At 34.3% G+C, this 24,422-nt stretch overlaps 1 protein-coding gene across 1 annotated transcript in view; it reads left to right on the forward strand.

Moving 5' to 3' along the window:
• The window catches only part of LOC149081181 (equilibrative nucleoside transporter 3-like), a 33,300-nt gene that overhangs the window by 2,160 nt on the left and 6,718 nt on the right, over nt 1-24,422 (forward strand). Inside the window, exons 2-11 of the mRNA XM_089237967.1 lie at nt 1,391-1,472; nt 3,725-3,882; nt 5,322-5,416; nt 7,553-7,603; nt 10,253-10,338; nt 10,692-10,838; nt 14,760-14,793; nt 15,190-15,263; nt 22,067-22,181; nt 22,288-22,373. Coding sequence (XP_089094093.1) covers nt 1,391-1,472; nt 3,725-3,882; nt 5,322-5,416; nt 7,553-7,603; nt 10,253-10,338; nt 10,692-10,838; nt 14,760-14,793; nt 15,190-15,263; nt 22,067-22,181; nt 22,288-22,373 — 928 coding nt within the window. The remainder of the gene's footprint in view (nt 1-1,390; nt 1,473-3,724; nt 3,883-5,321; nt 5,417-7,552; nt 7,604-10,252; nt 10,339-10,691; nt 10,839-14,759; nt 14,794-15,189; nt 15,264-22,066; nt 22,182-22,287; nt 22,374-24,422) is intronic.

A 24,422-nucleotide genomic window follows, 5' to 3' on the forward strand; every position in this document is an offset into this window, starting at 1 on the left:
TAAGTGAAAGTCTATCCTTGGACCCCTGTGCTCACTCCCATGGCAAAGGTTGTTCTGAAACTTCTTACTTAGTGGAAGAAAAAGCTTGGACAGTAGCATTTCTCTCTAGAAAAGTATAGTACCAGATCTCATCATGTAGTTCCCCCCAGGCCATGCTTGGATTGTCTTTGTGCATTAAGATGGTCGTGGGTTTTATGGGACAGTTCTGTGAATTTTAAAAATAGTCATAATTCTCCTGCCATTTGCTCCCTCCCCCAGCATTAATGATGGATCCAACTGATCTAATGTATATGCATTTCTATGAATTGCCCCCTTCCCAGTCTTTCATGTCTATCTTTGCCTATGCTCATGGCTTCCTCTTAGATATGATTTTCATCAGTGGCCTGCTTAGAATATCCCAGGATGAAAAATGGGCTATACGGTCCCAGGTTGAAAAACACTAAGCATACTACTCATCAGGGCTCATCACCCACCAGGTTTACCACTCATCCAGGGCCCGTTTTTTATTAATTCATTCTTCATAAATAGCCCCTTATATATATATATATATATATATATATATATATATAGTTGTCTTTAAGGCAGAGGTGTACGCAGGGGAAGAACTGTGCCTGTGAAATACAAAAGACAGTCAATTTTAGGGCCTTAAAAATTTGTGAGTTCTTGGCACATGCCCCATTTGTCCATGCAAGAAATAGACCCTGCATGCACTGATATAGCAAATCAAATTCACATCATAAAGATAGAATTCAAATTCACATTTTAAGGATAGATTAGGGAAACTAGATTTGAAAATTGGCATTGTGGATGCCTGTGCTTGCACCCTTAGTAACTTCAATTTTCACTACAGATGGGACCACTATACTGACTGATAAAACAGGTGGACCATAACAATAATTTTTCCAACTGAAACAGCACCATTTGAAAAAAGCAAAAACAAAAAATTCTGGGAATTTCGATGGCTATTGGCCAATGCCTGTGAGAGAAACATTCATGTCAAAGAAAAGATTTTCAGAATGGGGGAAAAAATTTCCCCCGAAAAAAAGAAATATAACTCCCCATAAACCTCTGAAAAGTTCTACAAAAGGGTGAATTTTTCCGAAACGTAGGAGGGGGGGGGGCGTGCGCCTAAAATGACATCAACATTGAAGAATTCTGGTAACCCTAGGATAGATGGCAGTGGGATACATAGAAAAGTTTATTACAAGTGTCAGTTTTTGAGTAGTCAGTAAAGAGACCAACAGTTGACAGTTTTTAAAAACAGTATGTGTGTGTGTGAAATTGATTTGGTGAATTTTCAAATGTAGCGTTTTTGTTTGTGTATTATTTATTGTTTCTGATACAAGTTCATATGATTGGTTATTTAATTGTTTTGCTTTCAAATTTTTAGGTATTCCATTGTCTACATTGTTTTTGGATTGCTGGGGATCGGAACTCTACTTCCATGGAATTATTTTATCACAGCTCATGATGTAATGATTTTATTTTTAATGTGAAGTTATTCGTTCAGTATTTTTGCATATCTGGTGGCATCAGACAATCATTAAAAATTTAAAAAATTTATTGAAAAAGAACTAATGATGACAAGAAAGAAATGGGGTTTGCATGAATGCGATCAATTAGTTCCAAAAGCCACTGACGGATGGCATTAAGATGCAACATCAGAAGCTGATCGTGCCGCAGAAAATTAGATGCGTGCACGTCCATTCTTCACCCAGATTTGCATAATCAGTTTCATATATTGCATGTAAGCAGCATCTATTGGTGACTTTTGGAATTTTTTTTTTCTCCATCCTCCTTTTCGTGCTGGCTTTTGGCAACAAATTTGGACTATCAGTATTTGAAGTATCTGCGGTAAATCTCTTAACTAGTTTCCTTGTTTGGTTGTTAGAAATACAAGGGCAAGAGGAAAAATATGAGTGCGATATATAGATTTCTTTTTGAGAGAAAAATCCATCAAGCAGTAAAATTAAACAGTTCGTCTAACAAAAACGATAATAGGAAGGGAAAAAAGGAATTTTCATTCATAGCCTTAAAATGAAGCTTTGCAATAATGGGAAAGAGTGAAAAAAAAATAGGAAGAGCTAGAATGAATTTCTTTTATTCACGTTGGGCCGAGATGTCTTGTCCGTTAAGGAGTTAAAAAAGCCTTTGGAAACCACAATTTTTGACACATAATTTGTTTCTTAAAACTTTAACAATTAAAAAATCTTGATTATTAGAATCAAGTACTCGCAGCATCAAAAAAAATTAAAACTTTAACAATTAAACTTTTTTTGATGCTGCAAATACTTGATTCTAATAATCAAGATTTTTTTTTTAAATTAAGGCTAATGCATTAAATCAGTTTTAATTCTGAAAGTAGTATGTGCAGCTTACATCGGATATAAGCAAAATCTACATTTGTTCCATCAATAAGAAAATATTTGTCATATGAACCAATTTTTGACTGCTATTCTAATTTGTGACCAAGTTACACTATTTTTTATATGTATAGGCTAAAAAATAATTAAATTGCAAAAGTTGGTTTTTGTTAAAATGTAAAAAATATTTATTGATTAATTAATATGGGAATAGTGTTAATTACATTAATAAACATTTTATTTTAATTAATTGTTAGAAGCTTGAATGATTTTTCAGAAATTCTATTGTTTTTAATGTTAATTTATTTAAAACAAAAAAAAACAGTTTAAATCAAAAAAACCTGTTTTTTGGTTTTTTTACCAACCCTGGTTACCATAGTTAGCTAGCAATGTATTTCAGACATGCATATGCTTTTTACAATGTTTTGCCACTTCTTTAATGCTGCCAGTATTATGTATAATGCTTTATTCCTCTATAATGATTTTTCACTTTTTCAATCCTCCCAGCAATTGAAGAAAACCTGGGCAGCGCCAGTATTATAGCTGGTTCCAAATAAAACTGTCGAATACTTGCAAATAATTTCATTTCATTGAATGTCTGAGTGTGTAAAGAAAAAACTGGGATAAACCAGGCATCCTAAAATCATTTTTTGGGACAGTGCATTTATTAGTTGAAAACTGGGGATGTCTGGCCACCCTAGACTTACATTGAAAAAAAAACAATTTCCAAAGGAAAACTGCATAATGCAAAATTTTAAAACTTACAGTGAACTACATTGAATTCCATGGATAGTTCTTCAGCCCACAGTCTCTTCTTATACTTTCTCCCCTTTTGTTTTAAGAGATACCAATCAGAATACCCTGTTTTAGTGGTATAAAGAAGGGTATTCTGATCATTCAATGTAATCACATAGTGTTAAATACGTTAAATCAGGGCTGTACAAATCCCAGGCTCCAGGTCACCATGGTGACTAAAATTTGGTATTGACGCCGAAAATTTTCTTTCTGTAGAACTACACAATTTAGTAACTTTGCTAAATTGCAAGCTGAGAGCAGCACAAAATGCTTGGAATTTATAGCAGCATATCTGCTAACATATGAAAGAGGGTCACTATGCCTTAAAAAAAGTCAAAAGCAGCATTATTTTGGACTTTTTTATTCATGTAAACATTTTTTTGGTGCCTAAAACTTTTTTTCTGGTGCCTAGATTGTTTTGCATTTTCTCCAGCTCTGCATTAAATGATTAATTTTTTTGTTGTGGAGACATGAACTTTAATCAATTATCTTTTTTTTAACTTAAATCTATCAGATTAACTTAGATACTTGTATAATTGCATGACTCCTTTGTTTTTTTCCTTCAGTACTGGATGTACAAATTTCGAAATGAATCAGTCAATAAAACTTGCTTTGATCCTAACCAAAGAACTGAACTGCAGTCGCTTTTCACGACTTACTTGACAGTTGCCACTAATGGAAGTTATGTGACTTTCCTCATGATTTGTGCTGTCTTCAACGAAAGGTAGTCAGTTTACTTATTTTAATATTTTTCGTGATGTCACATATCATAACTATGTGAAAGGTTACTTATTTCTTCTTTTTCTTCATTCTTTTACAGTGATAATATGTGATGTACATAAAACGGGAATTTATCCCACTCAACTAAGGTTATATTTAATTCCAAGGTGCTGGTAAATATGCATTCCAGACATGCATACCTTTAAAATATTTTGTCACTTTAATTATATATGTATAATAGTTTATCAACTCAACTGTTTAACTCAAACTGCTCCAGCCCCAAAATCCAGGGCCTATGCAATAAGGATGTTTGCTGCAGCTGCTGATGAAATGCTTCGTTTATGTTTTGACTTCTGCGTGTTATTAATACAGTACCAAAAAAAATATTAAAATCAGTCTGCCAAGTCGATAAGATAATAATGAATTCAATTCATCGAAAGGGTTTTAGTTAATTTATCTAAAAATTAGCATGCAATTAAAAAGTAATTGGTTGTTGTAAATTATTATCTTATGAAAGGGTAAACTGAGTAATGTAGACTCAAAGAAATTTGATTCACCGGGCCACAGTTCCAAAAAAAGTTAAGAACCACTGCTCCATGCAGTCAGGTTTGTGAGCCATAGTGAAACGAAAAAGTGTATGAGGTGGTTTGCTGTGGTGGTCTTTTTCTCCTTCACACATACGCAGATAGAAAAGATAAGTTTCGGCTGTTCAGTTTGGTATTAAGTTTTGCTGTATACACTGAAACTATTGAAGTTTAATTTTTTTTAATGTATTTTCTTTTAGCTTAATCATTTATTTTGTATGAAATGGCTCAAAATTTTTCTGAAAGAAAGAGTTGTATCTGGAAAACGATTTCAAGGTGGAAATAAATTAATCTCGCTTGAGTAACAGTTACTCATTGGATTAATTTTTATTTCCACAAAAATTTAGTTCATGACATGCCTGTTTTATGTTTGCACATGTATTCATATAAACCAAAATGCTAGTTACCAGAATCTGTATTCATTAGTCGAGGGCTAAAAAACATCAAAAAATATTTGTTTCAAAAGTTGTTACAAAAATCGTAATCAAAAGTCATTAGCCGGGGTATCACTATAATTTGGCAGGATTTCTGTGTCAGTCTTTCTTCTATCACTCCCCTATTGATAAATAAATTGAAAATAAAAAAACAGGAAAATGTCTGAAAAAAGAAGGTAGGCTTTCACAGCTGGAGTTTATAATAAATTCCATACCTTTTGGGCTGTTATGCCATGTTCCAAAATGTCTAATTTGAGAAAATGTCTGTCATTGCTCTGATAATTATTAATTAATTTTAATTCTTTCAAAGAGAGGAGACGGAAGGTGCAAATCACATAAACCGTACTGTGAAATTGGTTTTACTAAGTTGATCGGGAATTCTAATTTTTTTTAATTAACATGTTTTTTTTAAAATTCTCAAACAGGTTTCCCCAGTTTCAGCGTACTGTAACATCTCTATTGGCAATGATTATCACTTTTGTTGCTATGACTGCCCTAGTGGAAGTAAACACAGATGATTGTAAGTTATACATTTCTCTTGTTATTTTTTGTCTTCATATTTTTGTTTAAATACCTTTCCTGGACCTAAATCTTTTGAATTTTGATAGATTTATAATATATAACTGTATTAATGTTTAACTAGTAATAAAGCTACTTATTATTGATTTTAATGGGACTCTTCTTTTACTGAACACAAAAATTACACTTGCCATAAAAGGTCATTAATAATTCATTATGTAGTCTATCACTTAGTTTTAGTTTTTAGTTAAATTAGTTGTTTATGAATTACATAATGGTCTATGTGTTGTCCGCTCATAATTTTCTTTGAGCATTGACTGATGGTAATATGTTGAGCCAAAACTTCTCTGGGGTAAAAGGTTGTCTTTGGTATGAGTCATTTCAGTCAATCTTTCCTCAACAACAACAGTTGTCATCGCCAGAACCTTTTTTTTCAATCAACAACGGCAGTGTAAACCTTATCAAGTACAGTATAGGATTGTTCATTGCGCAAAATCAGTTAGTTGCTCAATAAGGAGAAATTGAGTGTCTGCGTAAGAATTGCCAATAGTTTAGTGGGATGTGTTTCAGAACAAAGCATAAATTACAACAAAATTATTGTGATTGACTATGATAGCCAAACATGTCTGGGTTTCCTTCTGTGTTTGACCAAGTGCATATTTGGTCACCCAAAGACTACTTGAAAAAAACCCCATCAGACCATGTACTGTTCAGATTTCTGTGCTCAAACTTTTTTTAGTAAAATAGGTCCAGTCACCAGTTTTGATCTAAATCTGTCAGATTTTGTGAAGGCTCTAAGAACCATCACATGGTCTTGACCTATTAGAGCAGGATGTGGCCTACCAAGCTCTAGTGTTTAATGTAGCTTAGTGGTGCTCCTACCTTATTAAAATGTCAAATGTGACTTGCATGGGTGTACCCAGCGAGGGGCAGAGGAGAGAAATTAAAGTATAGTAATTGGCACACAGCACAGACATGTCAATTTGGTATCGGTCAGAGATGCTATTGATACGTTATAGCATGTCAAATACCCAGAATTTTGGAAAAGGTAGAATTTCATAAAAATTTGGTTCACGCATCCTCTGGGACGCATTCTTTCCTAGTTCCAAGAAGAAGAAAAAAAACGTCCCCAACTTCTTTTCACAGTCCATCAGGATCGTGCGACCTTGAAAAAGTGATTTTACTATTTTGTATACTGTACTGTATTGATATGCATGTGGGTTGTTGAAGAAATTTAGTTGCTTCCCTTAATGGGGCTGTATACAGAATTTTCAAATTTCTGAGTTTCTATTTCCCTGCGGATTTTCTCCCTTCCGGTTACATACTGGAAATTACGGTACTTTTGCGGCTATATACCAGCATTCAAAGATAGCATCTACATGATGTAAATTCATCTTGTTTCTACAAGATTGCGAATGTACATTTTTGAAAAATCATAAAGGATTTGGAATGTCTGTTCAAAGTATAAAACATTTTCCGAGATCGTTTAGGAAAAAAAGAATCTGTAAAAACTCTACCTTGAATATCCATAGTTTTGTCACCTAGCTGCTATGTGGTAGTCATCATATCTTATCGTGGAAATCACTTATGTGTACGCAGAATCAGCTTTTTGGAGGGGCAGAAGGATTTCTTCCACAGAAATTGTGGGTCACTAACGCTCAAAAAGAATTTTAAATTAACATAATATAAAAGACTATTTTCTCCAATATTTTAATTTTCTTCGGGGGGGGGGGAAGGCTTCGGGCCCAAGTAAATTAGAGTGCAGCAGCATCTCTGTCTATGAATTTCCCCCCTCTAGTTCAGATCCTGGGTATGCCCTTAGTGGCTTGTGCTGTATCAGTGATTAAAGGTGTCTGTCCTAGGGTCTTTTAATTTCATGATTTCTGATTAATTTTTTCCTGCCAATGTTTGTCAAGGCAGACACAATGCAAGCGCTTGATTTGAATTTGTTCTCAGTAATTTGATTTTATAAACCAGTGGTTTTAATAGCTGCATGTACTGTACTAATACAAAGTTATGATTTTGTATTAAGTGTTCTTGTATTCAATGAGTTCATGCATAATATATTTATTAATTACTCTTTATGTGCAATATTGTTATGTTTTTTTTCAAAATTTCACTAACGTTGTTTTTACAGGGCAGAATCAATTTTTCGCTGTTACTATGGTGTTGGTAGTTTTGATGGGAAGTAAGAATTTTTTTACAGTTTTCATATCAAGTTTGAACCAAATGAATGTGTGTTAATGTCAAACAGATATTTAAAATACAGTGCATGCCTCTTAATATGTGACACATCAGACTTGCAACCAAGATTTGGGGAAAATTCTGTTTTTCTTTTCTGCATAGCTGATTGTAAAAGTTTTTTTCTTCCATATTCTAAAACAGGATTTTTTTTCTCCTTAAATCCTTTGAAGGGCAAACATTTTTCCAAAACCCATAAAAAAGCATGAAAACAGATGAAACACCATCTGATCCACCACCCTTCAATAGGGTTAAGCTGAAATCCTGCATATTTTTTATTCAGCCATTTTGGGGTGTTAGAATGGAACACTCTAATATGTATCATGAATTATGATATTTTTTTTATGTTTGGTACATTATGTAGATCTCTTGAGAGAGTTGCTTGGAAAAAGAAATTTGAATCTGATCATCTGAAAGAAACTGAACAAAGAAAGGGTTTTTTAAATTTTTATACACCATCTATGCGGGGTGATTCAGAAAAGATGGAAAAACTTTAAGAGGTGGTAGTACACACCAAAAACAAAAAATTTTCATCAAAGAATGCATGGTCTGCCATGAAATGCAAACACGCGAGTACGTTTTGAAATGGCTGCTCCGCATACGTTAAAACAGCATTCCTGTTGAAATTTATCGGGAGAAAAAGAACACCATGCATGCAAATGTAACCTGGAAAGAAACTGTATGCAAATCGCTGTCACAGTGAATAAAAGGTGTGGACGCCAGCCCTGTACAGTTATTAAAGCATTCAACCATTCTAACAGTTGTACCGTATGGGATAATGGCTCACTTTAGTAATACCGATTGGGCAACCAAGTGTGGGGGGAAAACACTCACTGTACATTCATGCTGCCTCTGTGGTACTCTTGTTTGCAGCTTCGTAAATGAAATGCATGTCTGATTTTTCAGTATTACTAAAGTGCGTCGTTATCCCGTACATTACGACTGTTAGAACGGTTGCACACTGGAATAACTTCACAGGACTGCCATCCTCTCCTTTTATTCGCTGTGATGCAGATTTGCATATGGTTTCTTCTTCCCCAGGTTACATTTGCATGCAGAGTGTTCTTTTTCTCCCAATAAATTTCAACAGGAATGTTGTTTCAACGTTTACGAAGTGGCCATTTCGAAACACGCTAGCGTGTTTGGGTTTCATGTTAGACCATGCATTCGTTGATGAAAATTGTATTTGTGTGTACTATCACCTCTTAAAGTTTTTCCCATCTTTTTTGAATCATCCTGCATATAGGAAGAACATTGTAAACACAGCTCCACATGTATGTGAATCATAAGGAATACTCCAGCCTGATTACAAGTACAGAAATGTTTGTCAACAATTTGGGGGGAAACACTTTCTAGCCTCCTATATAGTCTTGCAAGCTGATAATGATAACCTCACAGGAAAAAAATAAGTTTGGCTAAACCTTAGCTTCAAAATGAGCAAAAAAACATTCAGTAGAAGGAAAAAAAGAGAAAATAAACAGAGTCCGATTTTTTTCAATGTTATGATATTGGTCTGTTCTCTTCTTTGCAAAAGTTGTAACAATACCTGAATGATAACATTATCTGTGATTTTAATAAACAGCATCTACTGTAATGATAATTTTTCCTTCCCCCCCCCCCATGTGTGAAAAAATCATTTCTAGTAGCTGGAAATGCTACTTCAAAAGAGTACCTTTCATACTTCAAGTCTTACCTTATCTCTCTGCAAGAGAGTAAGCAGACCTTCAACACAATAATTGCATAACATGAAAAAATTCAAGCATTTACCATTTTTTCTTCAAAATATGAAAGAAAGGTAGCAAAGCGCCAGAAAGAACATGAAATAAGCACAACTCAGACAACATAAATATGTTAGTTAGAGCAGGACATGACAAATTGAAAAAATATGTTTTCACCAGCCAAATTTCTTAGTAGTCAATCATGGTATTTTTTTCGAGAATAACAGTCTTGAATAATGTTTTCTTTTACTTTTCCTATGTTAAAAGATATAGCATAATGAAGTGAGAAATTTTTTTTGTCAGCCTTAGACTCCAATTTAAAAATTTATTTAAATTTAGCAACCACATTTAGAAAATTTTAGGTGCCAATTTTCTAAACACCATCATGACCTGGCTCCTGGGATTTGACTAGCCCAGCGTTAGAGGCCATATGTACATTCAAAAGACACATTCTGACATGTAATGATTCGTTAGAAATTTTGCAGAGGAATATGTACAAATATTTTTTTCTTTATTAATTTTTTTCCTTATTGCTGCTTATTTTTTAAGTGCCCATGATTGGCGCATAAGTGCACCCCTGGCATACACATACTGCTGGTTGAGAACAGGAACGGTTCAGGGGTGGCAATCACCTTTCCCCAGAATCTAATAATTTGGGAAAAACTGGTTTGTTCTATAAGGTATAGGACAATCTCCAACGAATCCACATAATAAGTTGCACCTCCTGGCACATCGCCCTGGATCTTCACCTGGTTTGCTTTTATGGTTAGAATTTTCTGTTAAACTTGGCTACCTGACACTTCTACCTATCCCTGCTTCTATTATAAATATTGTAAAATACCAAGAATCTGAAATCTATGTATACATTTTTTTCATAGTTTCGAGTGCCATACTTCAAGCTGCAGTCGCTGGTGTTGCATCAGTTCTTCCACCGAAATATATGCATGCTATGGTGCTGGGTCAGGTGAATATCTATGATAATTGACATGGATTGTCATCAAAACATTCAAAATTTGTTTTTCTAATAATATTAGTGTAATGTATTCTCAAGCCGGAAGTTTATATTTAAGCATTTTAATGCATGAAAGTGATCAGGATATCATTGATAATTTAAATTTTTTAAAAATTGTTCATTTATAAATCATTTTTCAATAACGAGAATATAAATAGATATATTTTTTACATATATTGAATTTCTTTTAATGTTTCAAATTGTTATCAATCCATTTTAAAGAAATACTTCAGGATTTTAAAAAAAATAACTATATTCAGTAGTTATTCAATTTTATGAACATAAGAAGTTTAATTTATTTATAGGCTTTAGCTGGTATTGTTGCCACTATAACGCAAATAGCAACACTGATGGGACATTGTTCTGCTATCAAAAGTGCATTCGGCTACTTTCTGTCTGCTGATATTTATTTGCTCATTATGCTGCTCTCTTATCTCTGGATCCAGAAATCTGTACGTATTTATCAGTTGGATTTTCTGTTACTTAATGAATTTTTATCTCCATCAACAGTTTTACTGGGGCTACAAAATTTACAGTACAGTGAAACTCTTCATAATGGTAACCCTGCAGATGCTGTTTGCTGAATAAAATTTTTTCATTAAAAAACCTATATGAAATATACGTAACATTCACTCTTGGATACAGTTCACAGACACCATTTTCATCATTCATTCTATTGGAAACAGATATTTTTGTTTGAATATTTATTTATTTCTCCACACGAATAGTGAATAGGATGGAAAGATTGTAATCTGCTTAAAATAAGCCATTTGGACTTATGTAGACAAAGCTGTTCAAAGTAATCAATTTTTCCATAAATTTACAAATACAGTAGGAATTTTTTTTTGATTGGTTTATTGTAAATTGAATTTTGTTTTTATGCAAGTATGTTCCTTTTCCACGCACAATCTGTAACTGTTAATCTGCTATTAAAATTGCATTTACAGTAAAACCTCCAAAAAATGCCACAAATGGGATTGAAGAAAGGTAGCCATTATTGGGAGTTTACTGTTGTTAAGAGGTTTGGTATTTGCAAGAAAAAAATGAAATTTTTGATTGCACTTGAAATTATGACAATCCATCTGAGTTGAAGGACAAACAGACATAACACAAACATGTGTCATGTTTTTTATAGATATAAACAAAACTCTACACATTAATTTACTGTTCTTAGAACTCAAATTACAGACCATTATCCTGTACTGGGATACAGACTCTTTCTGCAGAAAAAAAATCAATAGTATAAATCAGGAAAGTAAATATATAAAAATCAAATTATGAAAAATGTAAAACTTTTATCTCGAAATTGAATCTCAAGAATGTTATTGAAGATGATAATGCCTAAAACAAATACAGTAAAACCGGTTTTTAACAGAACCTGCATTGAGCAGAAACCTGTCTTCAATGGGAAAAAAATCTTGGTCCAGTGATTTCAATGTTAAAATACACATTAAAAAACTTGGATTGAACAAAACCTGTCTAATACGGAAAAGGAAACGTATGCTTTTAATGGAAAATTTCCCACAATACAGTGTTTCCCAAACCAATAAACTAAAGCAATCGCACAAAATGTTGAACAGCTCTACTGAAATTTTTTAAGCAATCTCTGCTTGTCAATGTAAATTCTGCATCAACCATCCCTACATTAGCAAAAACCGTTTCCGCACTTGATGATGTGATTTTAATAAGCCATATGTAGTAAGACAGTTGCTTCCATTTTCACACTGAAAATCAACTTAATAATAATAAAAACAAATCATATAATATTTGACGTAGTTAGAAGCGTAGATTATGAAACCATTTTGTTCAACTGTATGAATGTATAATATATTATATACTCCATTTTGATGAGTATATAAAAACAATATTGAACAAAGTACAAGGAGAGAGAACAAAAATACATTTGAACACATATCTAATGAATATAATAATTGCTGTTGTAAAAATAATATTTAATCTTATAAAATTTGCATATATTGCATATATTTGCATATATACCAAACAGGACTGGGATTGAACCATAGGCCACTTTAAAAGTCCGTCAGAGCTGGGAAAATGCCCGAAATGGGCGGAAAAACTGTCGGGCAACAACGATTTTGGGGCCCCTCAACAATCACTTTCGGAATTTTTACTTTGGTTACCGTGGTTCCCAACAAATTATGTATAAAGTATTATGTATAACAGTTTATGCTTTCACAATGGTTTGTCACTTTTTCGATCCTCCCAGTAATTGAAGAAAACCCGGGCATTTCCGGGTATTATAGCTAGTAATAAATATTAATAACCTTTAGGGCTGCTAGAAGGACTTTTCAGTCCCTAGAGGCTACAAAGTGTTTGTATTATGTGTGTATATATTTTCTTTATTATATGTTTGTATTATATGTGTGTATATATTTTCTTTATTACAGGGTGATCAGCGAATAAGCCCTTATTTCAAAATTAAATATATCTACAACAAAGATCAATAGAATTATGTGATAAACGGTACGTTTATTAGCAAAACTGTAAGAATGTTGTACATAAATTTCGAAAATTTAGTTACAAAAACTGTTAACAGATGGTGCTGTAATCGGAATGATACTTATAAATAGCCTTTAAAATGTGCTTCAAAGTCTAAAGCGATCAGTACGACTGTTGGATAGTGAAAAGAGGCTAGCGTGTAGAAATTGAAATAATGTATTCCATTGAACAACGTGTTTTTTTATTACTGGAATATCACAGATTAGAACACAGTCCTATGGCAACAAGGCACAGTTTTCAAAACTGATTCAATGTTCCAGTTGGACCTGATGCGAAAACCATTCGCATGCTCTTCGCCAAATTCGAATGGACTGGCAGCGTGGATGATTATCGAAAGGGAAATGTTAGGCCTAGGCAAACTGTAGTCACTCCTGAAAATGCAGCCAAAGTTTCTGGAATTGTTCAGCAAAATCCTAGGAAAAGCATCCGAAGAATTGCATCAGAGACTGGTTTGAAGTACACGAGCACGCAAAAAATATTGAGAAATAGCCTACGGATGTTTCCATACAAAATCCAAAGTCATCAGGCCATACCCATGAAAGCTGTTCGACAAAGGGTTGACTTTGCGAATCAGATTCTCACAATGATCGACAACGAAGGATTTGATGTGGGCTGCATCTGGTTCACAGATGAATCACATTTTCACTTTAATGGATTCGTAAATAAACAAAACTGGAGATTTTGGGGTTCCGAAAATCCTCATTTGTGTGAAGAGAAACCACTGCATTCACCTAAAGTTATTGCATGGGCTGTGGTATGCGCCAGAGGCATTATTGGCCCCTTCTTCGTGCGAGAAACGATTACTACTGAACGTTGTGTTACAATTTTGGAACAATTTGTCAGCACACATCTAGCGTTGGAGGATCGACCAGGTATCGACTGGTTCATGCAAGATGGGGCTCGACCACATCGAACAGTTTTTCGCTTTCTTCATGAATACTTTGGGAATAGAGTAATTGCGTTAGATTATCCGAAATTTACTGACACAGGAATAGATTGGCCTCCATATTCTCCCGACCTGACTCCTTGTGACTTCTTTCTGTGGGGCGCATTGAAAGACACTGTCTATCAAAACAATCCCGCTACTCTGGATGAGCTTGAATCGTTGATTGGTGTTGCATGTGATTCCATTTCCGTTGAGACATTGCAAGATGTGATGTCAAATTTCATTGTTCGTTTACGCCACCTCATTGTTACGAACGGTGAACATTTTGAAAAATTGTGTTCTGATTGCAAAGACTGCTTGACTTTATTATTTTTTTTGTTTTAGACTCCTTTCAGAGAAAGAGTTTTCAGCGCAGAGCGCCATGTATTAACAGTTTTTGTAACTAAATTTTCGAAATTTCTGTACAACATTCTTACAGTTTTGCTAATAAACGTGCCGTTTACCGCATAATTCTATTCATCTTTGTTGTAGAGATATTTAATTTTGAAATAAGGGCTTATTCGCTGATCACCCTGTATATGTTTGTATTATGTGTGTATATATTTTCTTAATTATATGTTTGTATTTGTGTAACATGTCTACATTTTTGTGTATTTGTTTGTATTTGTGAAATTAAAAAAAAAATTAAGTAAAAGCAACATTTATGAGCTAGACTTTGGTCTAAGCATATAAGTATAGAGCTGTACAATATATTATGAGTTGAGCTCATCATGTGTTGTTTTAGAAATACATAAAAAAAATATTGCCCTTGCACAGATCATCAAATTATACAAATTTAATTAATCAAGGTAATTAAAATTAACATGTTTTTAAAAATAAAATTTAATCTAATTTTGTGTTTGTTTTAATATTATGAAATCTACATTATTTTTGAATGTGACATTTCTTTTTTTTTTTGTACTTTTAGGCCTTTTTCCAGTTTCACTTGCATCATTGTCAAGGTGAACATGTTTTATTATTCATTTGCAAACATGTATATAATTTATTTTAATTTATTGTTTTTACTAATATTAAGTTCTTCCGAAGGGGGTTAATGTTACGTATCTGTTCATGCATGTATATGTTGAAGAGAAATTAATGATTGCAAATATGTTCCTGTCATTTCTGGTAAAGTGAAACCTCAATATAACGATACTTTGCAGACCAAGAGAAAAAATGTTGTAGAGAGATTGTCATTATATGTCGAGAGGCAACACTTTAACATTTCCAAGAAAGAGTATAAACATTTTCAAACAAGACATGAAAAATATTGTAGAGGGATTTATTGTTATATAGAGTATCGTTGTAGCAAGGTTTCACTGTATTTAAAGTGTAATAGACATACTATTTCTTTGCAGGTAACCGAATCCTCAAAGATGTAACTAGCTCGAGTGTCATGGCAAACATTTCAACAATTACTGTATTGAAAAGGGTTAGTAAAATTCCTTATTAAAGAATTTGACTTGCATCCCAATACAGTAAGGCCTCTGTAAAAGACTATCTGACAGGGCAGGAAAAAACTACAAGACAGAGTTTTTTTTTCAGAAATTTTTTTAAGAAAGGAAAAAATTTTGATTGGGAAAAATTAAAATACTTTAATAATTCTATATGTAGTAAAATATAGTGGTCTCTCTAAAAAGCTAGATTTAGAATTGAAAGAGAGATTATCAGAATTTTTTTCTCTACTGAAAGTCTGTTAAATTTTGGTTTCTCTGCCATTTTTCAACATGACACAAACAAACAGCCAAACAGTATTCACCTATGGCTTTAAATAACATGTGCCTCGTTTGTGTACAGGTGGAATCACAATCCATGTTTAATATAAACCCCAATATGCTTATCAGTTTTGCAAACATTTGTTATGATCATGAATGAATACAAAATCTTTAAAGGAGAGACAGGTGGTACGATCTCTGAATTCCGGCCTATTTAAACTACACTACTATTGCTACTATACTTTTGAAGTGAACCACACCCCTCCCGTCAATCATAGTATCGCCTATGATTTACAACATCTATCAACACAATAGATTGTAACAGGGCCTGGATGTTGATAACATTTCTGCATTTTTTGCACTTTTTAATATTTTTTCCCTACTTTTAAGGCATTTTTTCAGGTTTTGGTGCATTTTCAGGATATTTTTTCACTTTTGAAATTTTTCAAAATAAAAAGCACGCTAAATTTTTTTTTTTTTAAATTACTTTCATGACTTCATTTGTATCTTCCTTTGCAGATGACAAACAAAGTTTAGAATCAATTAAAGATGAATTTGGTATTTAGTGAAAATTCCAAGAGCTACCACACTTAATCAAACAATAAATGAAAATGAATTCAAAATATTTTGATCTTATTGATTCATGCAGTAACATTGCATAAGTTTTTTTTGCCTTGGAAATATTGAAAAACTGATGAGGACATAAGATTCAGCATTCTGGTTTTCACCATTCAGTCTCTGCAGAAAAGTATAAAGCTTACTGATGCTATAGATAAAGTAAATAAATTGATGCTATCGGGATAGGCCAGTTTGCTATCATGAAATTCGGAAAAATAATGGAAAAAAAACTGACTTATTGCCTTTAAAAATTTTTTGATGTCTTTATGGGAATGTCTACAAGTTTTGAAATCGAAGATAAATTAACATTGGGAGTAGATCAGTTCCCCTTCCCCTCCCTTAAATATCCCCAGCAACATCTGTTGATGTTGAGAGAAGTTTATTTTGTCTTTTCAGAAATTTCTATTTTGTCTTTAGATATCTTAACCCACTCATATATTATGGAGTGTTTATTTGCAAAATTTCATTGGCAATTTTTGATTTCTAGTGTTTCAATCTAGTGTTGAGAATGAATGTGATTTGCAATAGGGGTCATTCAAGTATTACGTCAGCATCGAGGGGGGGGGGTTTCAGATTTGCTGACTTTTGATGACAAGTGGGGGGGGGGGAGGTTTGAAGGTTGCTTACGTCATCAACCCCACCCTTTTTGTAGATATGAAATATTCTAAGTTGCTGACGAAATTTTGCTGACAAGGGGGGGGGGGGAGAGGGTCAGTGTTTTGCTGATGGGGGGAGAGGGTCAAAAATGGCTAAAAATCTGCTTACGTAATACTTGAATGGCCCCCATAGATATTGATCCGATGCTTGTAGTGACGACATAAAACGTAATGAAAACTTAACGATTTAATATATGAAAGAAACATAACGAGAAGGATGACACGTGTATACAAATCGGTGGTACAATTCCAACTGACATTTTTTCTTTTTTTTTACAATCACCAGGAGCGTGAGGAGGGTGCGCCATCTATACAGATAAGAACGCACTACAGCACTCCCCCTCCAGTCGAAGACGAAACATTTAAGAGAAGAAAATTTGAATAATAATCATACAAATAATAAAAAAAATTGCAATATATATATATATATTGCATATATATACATATATATATTGCATAATATATATATATATATATATATATATATATATATATACCATACATAATTACGAATCATATAGCTAATTTTGAAGGTTCGAAGGGTCAATACGAAATCGCACTCTTCGGCCAGACCTGGAAATATACTGATTTTTGAACGTGTCACATAAATTATTATTTAACATAAAACATGGCTTAAGGCGATCTATGGATACATTTTTATGATTGCCATTAATGTTCAACATAAAATACTTATCAGTTCTTGAAATAGCTTCAAATGGTCAGGTGTATGGTTGTTGTACAGTCTTGTCGGACGAATACTGATGGAAAAGTTAGCAAGTCTGTCGAGACGAAGGGCTTAGACGAATTGTGATGAGAGGTTGGTACTGGTCTCACACGGGAGAAATGGTCTCTCAGTCTCTGCAAGAAGTCATATTGAGGTAGGACGTCTCACTCATCCGAGTGCCGGAAGAGTTCACCGGGAAGGCGTAGGGCTGTGCCGTATACCAACTCAGCGGTTGATACTTGGAGGTCTTCTTTGATGCTGGAACGTAACCCCAACAGGACTGTAGGTAGAACCTCTGTCCAGTGCTCGTTACCTTTGAGGACACACATCAGAGAGGCTTTGAGATCGCGGTGGAATCTCTCAACCTGGCCATTACACTTTGGATTGTAGGCAGTGGTGCAGGATTTTTCGATGCTGCACAGCCGTGCAAGAGAGCGAAATAGATCACTCTCAAACTGACAACCTTGATCTGTGGTCAACTTTTCAGGAACGTACAAACCGACACACCCAGGTAGAAAAGAATGTCTCAGCTGTAGTTTCAGCGGTTTGGTTAGACATTGGTACCGCTTTAGGCCACAGTATGTACCGATCAATGCATGTCAAGAGATACGTGTATCCTTTAGAGGGAGGCAAGGGTCCGACAATGTCCAGATGAACGTGTGTAAAGCAACGTATGTTTGATAACCTTCAACTTCTGGCAAGCGATGCAAGTACGACACCAATCTTTGCAGTCTATCGCAATCGATTTCCAAATAAATCGTTTGCGTACCATAACTAGAGTGGCTTTTATCCCAGGATGAGACAGATTATGCACAGAGTCGAACGCTTGACGTCGCATTGAAAAGGGTATATACGGGCGTATATCGTCAGTAGACACATCGCAGTAGATATTAACACCGGAGATATCGAGGCGTTTTAGCTGAAGCCCAGTTTCACTTTGAAGCAAGGTATGCAATTCGTCATCATCTGCCTGCGCCCATGCCAATTCTGCATAATCGATTGCACAAGGAGTGTGGATTTCACAAATTCTTGAGAAAGCATCAGCTATGACGTTACTATCTTCAGGCAACTATCGTAAATCTGTCGAAAACTGACTAATATATTCAAGATGTCTAAGTTGTCGGGGAGAACATTTATCGTTGCGTTGTTTGAAGGCATACGTGAGAGGACGATGATCACTGAAAATTATGAAGTTGTGTCCCTCCAAAATGTGCTTGAAATGCTCAACAGCTGAATATATTGCTAAGAGCTCTCTGTCATATGTACTGTAGTTTTTTTCAGTCGAACTGAGCTTGCGTGAAAAAAATGTTAATGGTTGGGTTTTGTTTCCTATTTGCTGTTGAAGGACTGCATCCAATGAAGTGTCTGAAGCATCAGCAGTCAAAAACAATTTTGCATTCGAAACAGGATGGGCCAGAAGTGCGGCGTTGGCAATTGATTGCTTGCATGACAAAAAAGCAGATTTGGCCTCCTCAGACCAGACTATTTCAGTTTTATCTTTTTTTATCTTGCTTTTTGCTAATTCATGCAAAGGAGCTTGCACCCTGGCGGCATCTTTAAGGAATCTGTGATAGAAATTTACAATTGCCAAAAAACGCTTCAATTCAGTCACTGTTGATGGCAATGGATAATTGAGCAATGTTTGTACTCGATCTGGTAAAGGTGCAATCCCATCGGGAGAAACAAGAAAACCCAGAAAATTAATTTGACGTTGACCGAATACACATTTAGATGGATTGATCACGATACCATAGACATTTAGTCTTTGAAAAACACGTTTTAAGTCAGCTTCGTGAGATTTTTCGTCAATGGAAGCGATTAACAAATCATCGAGATATGCGTAACAACAATCTAAGTCACGAAATGCTTCGTCAATAAAACGCTGAAACGTTTGAGCTGCATTTTTCAGGCCGAAGCACATATAAACATATTCGTATAGCCCAATGGGCGTAATTATGGCGGTTTTGAGAATGTCTTTAGGATTGATCGGTATTTGGTGATATGCTTTTAATAAATCAATTTTTGAAAAAATCTTTTTACCACTCAAGTTGATGGAAAAATCCTGTATATTTGGAAGCGGGTATCTATCTGGGATGGTTACCAGTGATCCGATGCTTGTAGTGACGACATAAAACGTAATGAAAACTTAACGATTTAATATACGGAAGAAACATAACGAGAAGGATGACACGTGTGTACAATTCCAACTGACATTTTTTTCTTTTTTTTACAATCACCAGGAGCGTGAGGAGAGTGCGCCATCTATACAGATAAGAACGCACTACAATATTCTAAGAATTTTTTGTTCTTTGATTTGCAGTCAACACAATGACTGATATAGTTTCCAAAGAAATTTGTTTTCTTGTTTTAACTGCATTTTTTGTCATTTTTGGGGAATATTTTTAGTTTTTAAGGTTTTTTTTTTTTAGTTTTGGGCCATTTTTTATGATTACTTTTCAGGATTTGTTTAGGTCAATAACATTCGGCCTTACTTATGATCATAAGCGGATACAGGCTTTTTGAAAGAGAGACAGGTGGGCAATATAGTTCACCTTTGAATTCCTGCCTATGCTACTACACTTTTTTAAGTGAACTGCTTTCCTCCCGTCAATCATAGTATCTGCCGTAACATATACAGGGTGATCAGCGAATAAGCCCTCATTTCAAAATTAAATATCTCTACAACAAAGATCAATAGAATTATGCGATAAACGGTACGTTTATTAGCAAAACTGTAAGAATGTTGTACAGAAATTTCGAAAATTTATTTTTTTAGTTATCTCCTTCAGGAATAAAACTCGGGTCTTGCATATCGAGCAAGTGCGCTAACCAATACACCAGATAAAACTTTCCTTATAACACATTAGTAGCATGATGCCCTGAGTGGAGTATTTCTAATGCATGTTATAAGGAAAGGAAAGTTTTGTCTCTGGTGTTCTGGTTAGCATATTCACCCGGTATGTAAAAAGACCTGGGTTTGATTTCTGGAAGAGACAACTAACTTCTCTTTTGAAAGGTTTGTACCAGCATGTAAACTTTCCTAAATAGAAAGTGTGTTTATATTAGAAATTTACATAATTGAAATTAATAACTTTGTCTGAGAAAGAATGAAAAAGACAATGAAGAGACAATGTATTTCAGGCAAATAATAAATTTATAAACACCGACAGATGTTTCAGCACTCGTTGGTACCATTTTCAAGGCAGAAAAAAGAAAAATTCTGTGGTCAACTAAAAATGTGATCAGAATGAAAGAGTGTTTACAGAAAGAGAATTTTTTGCTTCAGTATTTAATTCTCATTCTTGACACCAAACTTGTTGCTATCTGAATGATATTTGATGGGACCAAGTTAAGTACCAACCATATGTTGCCACTAACAATAGATGGCAACAATAATGCCAAAAATTAGAACTAAATACTGAACTAAAGCAAACAACTCTGACCTCCCAGCAGACACTTACTCATTCTGACCATTGAGTACAGAACCTTTCTTGTTTTTATCCTGAAAACAGCATCCATAAGTGCCAAAATGCATGTTGGAATTTGTAAATTTATTATTTCCCTTGAAATACAATTGTCTTTTTCATTCTTTCTCCTCTAGATATTTTTCAATGTAATATTTTCAGTAAAACCTGTGCATAATGATAATAACAATATAATAATATTTAACAATAATATAACAATATAACAACATCTATAACAATATTTCCTTTGGTTCCAGCGGAATTTCTATTCAATAGGAAATAACGCAAATGTTGAAAGTGTCTACAATGATAACTTGTCTATAGCAATATTTTTTTAGGTCCTTACAGTATTGTTATAGACAGGTTTTACTGTGTATCAAACAAATTTAGAAAAACCATTTCACTTAAATTTTGCATGACTGAATAAGTGTGCTAAAAGTGGGTGTTCTACTTTCAGTTACAACAGTTTCACACTAGAAGAAGTTTGACTACACCTCAGGTGGGGCTTGACAAATCTCAGGTGCCAGGTCGCCATGATGATTGGAAAAGTGGTATTGACATCTAAACTTTCCCGTGAGCTATTGCTAAATTAAGTTTCATGACTACACAAAAGTTTTGGAATTTACATCAGCATGTCTCCCAAAACAAAAAGGGGTGGATAAGCCCTTGAAAAGAAAAAGACTTGCTTTAGGCCAGGATTAGACTATATAAAAGTTTTAGAAAGGTTCTTCTGTAAAACTTGAAAAATGCAATAAATAAGCGTATCAATTACATTCGAGCAAATATAACCAATAGGCTTATTGTTGTTTTTCCAAGTTTTGTAAAATCTTTTATCAAACTTTTATAGTGTAATCCTGGCCTCAGGCTGTTTTCAGGAAAAACAATGTGTTTGGCTCTTAAGAAATTTGGCCTGCTCCTAAATTTTTCTTTGATTTGTCAAGCCCTGCCTATGTTGTTTAGATTTCAAATAACTCTTTTTTTTTTCTTTTTTTTTTGTTAATTTATGAAAATATATTTAAATTATACATTTCAGTAATTATTTTTCAAATATTTATCAGGTCTGGCCTTATGCTGTTACGGTATTAACCGATTTTTGGGTAACCATAGGAATTTTTCCAGGAGTTGCAGTGCTAGTAGTTTCTGCTAATTATTCTACAGAAAGTGCATGGACCAGTATGTCATTTTTATTTATAAAAATATGGTTATTCATTGGTTGAATGAAGTAGAACAAGTTTCTTGGACAAGATATTTAGTACATAATTTAATTTGCTTGTTTCAGGCTGGCTTTTTATTCCTATGGCGTGTTTCATGGTTTTCAATGTTGGTGATTTTTGTGGTCGCATTGTTGGAGGCTGGTTGCCATTTGTAAGTCTTTTCTCTAATTATTTAAAATAATCTATATGGGCTTAATTTTTATTTTAGCCATAAAACCAATATGGCCTTTGTTTTATAACAGCATTGTGACCTTGAACTACAAAGATTCAGAGAACATCTCAACAATATTCACTCAGCTATTAAATTTATGATGAAGATAGAAAAAGATGTAAAACTAGCATTTCTGGATGTTCGAGTTAACAGAATCTCAAACAACTGCTGAAGGCACAGTCTGTTTAGGAAACCCATTCGCACTCACTGCTACCTCCACAAACACTCCAATCACCATCTGCGACAGAAGAGAGCTGTGCTGAAGATACTAAGAATACTTACTTTCTGTCAAATCGAGCATAACTTTGGCCTTTCGCCATGGGCAATTTTCTGCCAAACAAGTTGTACTGAGAATACTGGTGAATCGTGAGCTGCAACATCTGGACACGCAAACATGGGCGGATATATTGGGATGCACCAAAGATGTGTGCGAGTGATCTGATATATATAGTGATCTCTCTCATATACACCCTCTCACTTATATGTTTCTCCCAGTTATAAAACTTTCTGCACTCCCAGTCAAAGATATATCATAAATAATACTATTCACTTGTACGTCTCTCTCACTTATGCTTCATTTTTCCTTGTTCCCCTTGCAAGACACATACGTGAGAGAGCACTGTATGTGTGTTAATATAATCATCGTGCTCCCCCCCTTCCTCCCCCAGACCTTTAAGTGTAACTCTGCCTTTGCACAAAACTTATTCTGTAACCTCCCATTGGATTACATGCCCAGGTTCAAAATATCCATGTTAAACAGACAACAAGGAAGACAAACAAAGATTTCGCCTTAATTACTTTATTTACAATTTTTCAAATAAATTTAAGACAATACATTTCTTTAATCAGAATTACAATTGAATTTAGTTTCGTTAAAAACAGAACTTTTATTAACACATCTTTTTTAATCAAATTTACAAAATAAATTTAGTAATTCGAGACAATGAAAATGGGCGGTTCTGAAAAAACTGGGAGTTCATACACCATCGAGTATCACCTTTCCTTCACACGATCAAGAAGTTCAATGTTCTAGTTGATTCAACACAATGTTGAATCAACCTTTCCAAGATGACGAATTGTAGAAATATATAACATAGATCAAGTCCAATCAAGAGCTATCACTATCCAATAGATGAGTAAGAAATTGTCTGTGAGTGCTATGATGTGTACCAGCCAAACCAATGTTGCTGAAGGAATCACCAGATAATCATTTAGTCATCGAAGAAGTGTATTTATATGATTACAAATCAGTCTTTTTCTCTGAAGCCAACCGACGGAAAGACTTCATCTCTTGACAAAAACTCTGACATCACAACAACATCATCATTTACATATATAACAATACTTCAAAAGAAAACACAATTTCAGAATGGCAACAAAAATAAGATAACGTAGGGCAAGCTGGCCAAGCTCTCCAATCATGCCAATCACAACATTATTATATGATGGAAAATGTCAGCAAAATACTGTTATCTCGGCGGAGCTCCGCTGCCAAACACCAAAAGCAAGCAAGTAAGTAATGAAAATTATTTCAACATTGCAAAATATACAAATAGACAGTGACATCTCACCCACGGAAATTTTTCATTAAAAAGTAATAAAAAAATATTTCACATGAGAAATGAATTTTGGTGGGATATCAGCAGCCCAACCTTGGTCTTGTCCTCATCAAACAACAGCAAGACCCCACCTTCAGCCATAAGACTAAGCAGACTTCTGGCTCATGATGGTATGACAGTGAGACTTCCGGGTGATTCCTGTAGCTGAGCGGTCCCTGGGGTCTAAACATGTGATCATCTCTTATATAACTCCAAAAAAAAGTAATGGAAAAGGATCCCATCCTGATCCATTACAATCCATCTTCAGACAGTCTTCAAAGTCAATGGTTGTATGCAAAAAGATAGCCATACGACCCTGCATGAATAACAACAACATTTACAAAGAAAATAAGAAATCCTGCTCTAAAGCTTTTTTTGCTATATATCCGAA

This window comes from Pholcus phalangioides, unplaced genomic scaffold (assembly GCF_987345545.1).
Source record: "Pholcus phalangioides strain wild (caught in Gottingen) unplaced genomic scaffold, Ppha-v1.0 ptg000010l_1, whole genome shotgun sequence".
Lineage (NCBI taxonomy): Eukaryota > Metazoa > Arthropoda > Arachnida > Araneae > Pholcidae > Pholcus > Pholcus phalangioides.